General features: G+C 68.9%; 1 protein-coding gene across 1 annotated transcript in view; it reads right to left on the bottom strand.

Moving 5' to 3' along the window:
- Positions 1-1,080: 1,080 nt before the first annotated feature.
- The window catches only part of EMIHUDRAFT_99690 (hypothetical protein), a gene marked incomplete at both ends in the record, with an annotated part of 7,052 nt that continues 3,568 nt past the window's right edge, over positions 1,081-4,564 (bottom strand). The window contains 7 exons of the mRNA XM_005781626.1: positions 1,081-1,107; positions 2,255-2,617; positions 2,755-2,839; positions 2,869-3,146; positions 3,358-3,537; positions 3,942-4,058; positions 4,427-4,516. Of these exons, the coding sequence (XP_005781683.1) occupies positions 1,081-1,107; positions 2,255-2,617; positions 2,755-2,839; positions 2,869-3,146; positions 3,358-3,537; positions 3,942-4,058; positions 4,427-4,516 (1,140 nt within the window). The remainder of the gene's footprint in view (positions 1,108-2,254; positions 2,618-2,754; positions 2,840-2,868; positions 3,147-3,357; positions 3,538-3,941; positions 4,059-4,426; positions 4,517-4,564) is intronic.

Raw genomic sequence — 4,564 nt, 5'->3', positions numbered from 1 at the left:
GGACCCCCCGCTTTGGTCCCCGGAGACCAGGCTCCCAAAAAAGAGCCCCCCCCCCCCTCCAAAAATTGCCCCCCCCCCCCGGCCCCGGGGGGGCCCCCCGTGGGGGGGGGGATTCTTCGGGGGGGGTGGGGGGGAATCCGGGGGGCTCCCAAAGGGGCCAAATTTTTATTGGGGGGAAAATTTTTATTCCGGTTTAAGGGAATGGACCTGGGGCCCTGGGCCCCGGGAAGGGGTGTTTTCCCAGGGGTGGGGGCCCCCTGGATGTTTTCGCCCCCCCGGGGGGGGGGGCCCTTGGGTGGGGGGGGGGGGGGAAAACCAGGGTTTTGTACGGGGGGGGGGCCCAATTGGAAGGAATGGCCCCTCCCCCGGGAATTTAGAAAACCGGGGGGGGTCGGTTTTTGGGGTTTCCCCCGGGGGGGAAAGGGGGGGAAAAGTTCTTTTGTCCCCCCCCCGGCGGGAGGGGGGGGATTTTGGGGGGCCCCCCCCCCCCCCCCCCCAAAGTTCGTTCGTCGCATTTTAGTGGGTTTTCCCTTTCAACCTTCCCGCCGCGCTTGTGTTGAATGAAACGATGGCACCCCCCCCCCCCCCCCCAGTAAACTAAAAGTACGTATTTTGGGGATTGGGTGGATTCCTAGAGGGACGGCCCGGCTGGCACACACACGAGACCGAGTCATGCTTTCACTACACGTCGGTGCAACCCCCGCGTTTGGACTGTGGCTGGGCGGCTTCGGGCCGCCCAACACCACGATGACCAACAAGTCGGGTTTGGAGATCACGTTTGACATCTTCGACTTCTTCACGGATCCAAACCCCGGTGTTTCACGGGCCGCCGAATCACCTCATCTCACGCCTCCGCACCACCTCACGCACCACCACCACGCACTCAGGGCACTGGTTCGGGATCCGCGCATGTGGCAACTACTGCGGAGCGCGGTGGTGCGGCGGCGAGCAAGTGCGAGAGAGGTACGACTTCGACGACGTCTTCATGTGTGACTTCTCGGCGCCAACCCTGTTCTGTGAGGACGAATGCTGCAAGGCGCACGACTCCTGCTGTGGATCCAATGATCGCCGAGACTGCAACTACGAGATGCTCCAGTGCACGGCAGCCTGCGCCGGAGGTGTCGTCGTTCAGAACGCGCTTGGCCGATACGAATTTGAGAACGCAACTGCTGGAAAGTCGACGTGCGCCCGCTAGCTCTTTTGTTTCTCCTTGGCCCGCACCTTGCAAACACAAGGGGCTGCTCGTAGGTGTGCTGCCGCCACAGTTGGCATCTTCGCAGCAGCAAGTCAGGGGTTGTGCTGTGGCTCGCCTTGCTCCGAGTTCGACGGCAACAGCCAAGTGGCTAGCTTACACACCCAGGAGAAAGACGAACTTTGGAGCTGGATGCACAACGTGCTCACCATCCACATCTCTCTCGCCGGGCTCCCGACCTTCGGGTTCCTCGGCAAATGGGGCGGCGACTATCTTATGACCGAGCCGGCCGCGGCCACGACGGCGCGGCAACGGGTGGCTCAACGGGTGGCCGTGCCTGTCGTCGCCGTTGCGGCGGTCCTCTCGACCTTGGTAGCCATCATCACACGTCTCCGTCGCCGACGAGCAAAGGCGCCGGCTCAGCTGTAGAGAACACGATTCCATCGGACACAAGACGAGAGAGACGCCACTTCACGGGACACGGTGGGTGCTGGGTGTATGTCGCGGTCTCTCGTGTACTGGAATCGCGTGTCTCTTAGTATCTCCTTCTACCTGCACGCGCCCTCCCGCGACGCGCAAGCTGTCCGCGCTCCGGCCGTGTCGACTGTCGAGACCTCCTCACGTGCGTGTGCGGGGCTGGGGGGTGCCGCCTGCCGCGCGCACACCACAGGCACAGCACACACCGCACTCCGCAGCCCCTGCCGCGAACCCTTCATTTCTTTTTGCAAGACCCGGCACCGGTCTTTAGAGAAAGAGAGAACGTACCACATCGCACACAACCGCGCCCCCATTTGTGTGCGGGCGGCTTCACCCGGGCGATGTGCGGCCGCCGGCACGGCGAGCCTTGGCGCGAGTGGTGCGACCAGCGGCAGGCGCGTCTGCCGCAGCGGGCGCGCGCTTCTTTCCCGCTGCCTTCGCTGCGCGCGATCGGCGCGGCGAGGGCTCGGCCCGAGCACCTCCAGTGGCAGTCCTCCCCCCCTTGACCAGTTCGTCCACCTCTTCGGCCGCACCGGCTGCCTCCGCCGCCCCCTCCCCGGGCCCGCCGCTCTCGCCGTCCCGCACCTCCGCCTCGCCCTCGGCCTGAGGTCGCTCGCCCCCCTCCGCCTCCCCCTCCGCCTCCTCCTCCCCACCCTCGCTCTCCCCGCCCCCCCCGCCCCCCTCGCCCTCCGCCGCCTCGTCCGCCGCCTCTCCAAGCGCCGTGGCAAGCAGCGTGAGCGCGTCGACCACGCCGCCCCCCAACGGCGCGGCGGCTGGATCCGCCACACGAACCGTCTCGGCGGCGCGAGGCGGCATCGCGGTGGCGGATGATCCGACGGCGGTCGCAGCGCTCGCGGCGTCCGGCCGGAGCAGCCGCATGGAGGAGAGGGTGTAGCCGAGGAAGTGGGTCCCGACGAGCAGCCGGTCGAGCCGCTCATAGTGCCGCACCTACTCGCGATACGAGCCCGCGCGGGCTGACGGTGGGACGCCCGACGCGGCGTACCTACCCCCCCCCCCCCCCCCCTCTCTCTCGCGCGCGCCGCGTACGGCAGCAGCGCCTCCACCAGCGAGCGAGCGCGCGGCACCGCCGCCAGCTTGCGGGCCGGAACCGCTCGGAGGACCGCGTGAAGCAGCCGGTGGCCGGTCAGGGCCTGCGCTGCACGCGTCGACCTACGGGGAGTGGCGAGAGGGCGTGCAACCGCGGGGCGGCGGCTCTCGTCGGCCGCTCGCGGCGCGGCTGCCAGTCGCGCGAGCACTCGAGGCAGAAGGCCAGATCGTCGTCCGCGGCGGCTCGCACGCAATCGCGCAGGGAAGCATCGGCGGCATCGGTGCTCGGGAGACCTTGCAGCACCGTCAGGAGGGCGCGGGGTCGGCGCAGTGCGAGCGCCGCACGGAACGCCGACGCCACGGCGCCCGAGGCGAGCGCGTTCGCCAGCGCCTGCTCCTCCTGCAGAGACTGCTCCGCCTCGGCAGAGGCCTGCGGGCAGGGGGGCGAAGGAGGTTGGGGGGGCGAGGCCGGTGGGGGCGAGGGGGCGTGGTTGCGAGCGAGGCGGCGGCGAGGGAGGTTGTGGCGAGGGAGGGGTGGTGGGGAGGGGGAGGAGAGGAGGGGGCTGGTGGAGGGAGCGCGAGAGAGGCGGACTGGGAGGCGCCTGCGCCCCAGACGCGCTCGACGTGTCGCGCCAGCGCACAATGACCGAGTCGGCAGAGCCCGAGACGAGCTCACCAAGGCCTCTGGGGTCGCCGCCGCCCCCCTCGCCGCCGCCCTCGCCGCCGCCCTCGCCGCCCCCCTCGCCGCCGCCCTCGCCGCCGCCCTCGCCGCCGCCGGTAGCGCCCCTCGAGGGCGGCTCGTAAGCGTCGATGGCCCAGACCTGAGGGAAGGGAAGGGAAGGGACACTTCTGACATACTCAAGGTGGGGCCGGCAAGGGGAGCAACCCCCGACTACACGTCCCCCGACTACACGTCCAGAGACAGCAGCCCGATGGCAATTGAAGTGCAAAGCCCAGTGCACGTGGGTGAGCGGTGTGCGTGCGTGCGCGTGCGCGTGCGCGTGCGCGTGCGCGTGCGCGTGCGCGTGCGCGTGCGCGTGCGCGTGCGCGTGCGCGTGCGCGTGCGCGTGCGCGTGCGCGTGCGCGTGCTGTGTGTGCGTGTGCGTGTGCGTGTATGTGTATGTGTGTGTGTGTGCGTGTGTGTGTGCATGTGTGTGTGTGTGCGTGTGCGTGTGCGTGTGGTGTGTGGTGTGGTGTGGTGTGTGGTGTGTGTGAGTGAGTGCACCTTGTCCTCGTGCGCGTCGAGCGTGGCGACGCACTCTTGGCCTTTGATGGACCAGACCTTGACCAGCCCGTCCGAGCCTGAGGAGGCGAGCAGCGCGCCGCCTCGCAGGAAGCGCACCTTCAGCACGCTCGAGACGTGCCCCTCGAAGGTGCGGAGGCAGGCCTAGGGCGAGAGTCCAATCTCGGGTGACCTCGGGTGACCTCGGGTGATCTCGGGTGACCTCGGGTGATCTCGGGTGAACTCGGGTGATCTCGGGTGATCTCGGGTGAACTCGGGTGACCTCGGGTGACCTCGGGTGACCTCGGGCGCTCTCGGGCGATCTCGGTGTCTCACCCAGTCCGCCATGGACCACACCTTGACGAGCATGTCCGCGGAGCCCGAGGCGGCGACGCGGTCCAGTGGCGCGAAGGCCTGAGAGTTCATAAATGACTTCGTCGTAAAGAGGAGGGCGACCACGCCCCACCCCTGCACGAGGGCGTCCTCACCGCGGTCCAGACGGCGCGCCGGTGGCCGGTCAGGGTGGCTGCGGGCTCGGGTCGGATGGCGGCCGATCCGTCCGCCGCGAGGGTCCAGACCTGCGGCGAGGGCGAGGCGGGCGAGGCGGTGGGGGAGACAGGGCCGAT

The sequence above is a fragment of the Emiliania huxleyi genome (genome assembly GCF_000372725.1).
Source record: "Emiliania huxleyi CCMP1516 chromosome Unknown EMIHUscaffold_20, whole genome shotgun sequence".
Lineage (NCBI taxonomy): Eukaryota > Haptophyta > Isochrysidales > Noelaerhabdaceae > Emiliania > Emiliania huxleyi.
This window is presented reverse-complemented; position numbering and strand designations above follow the sequence as displayed.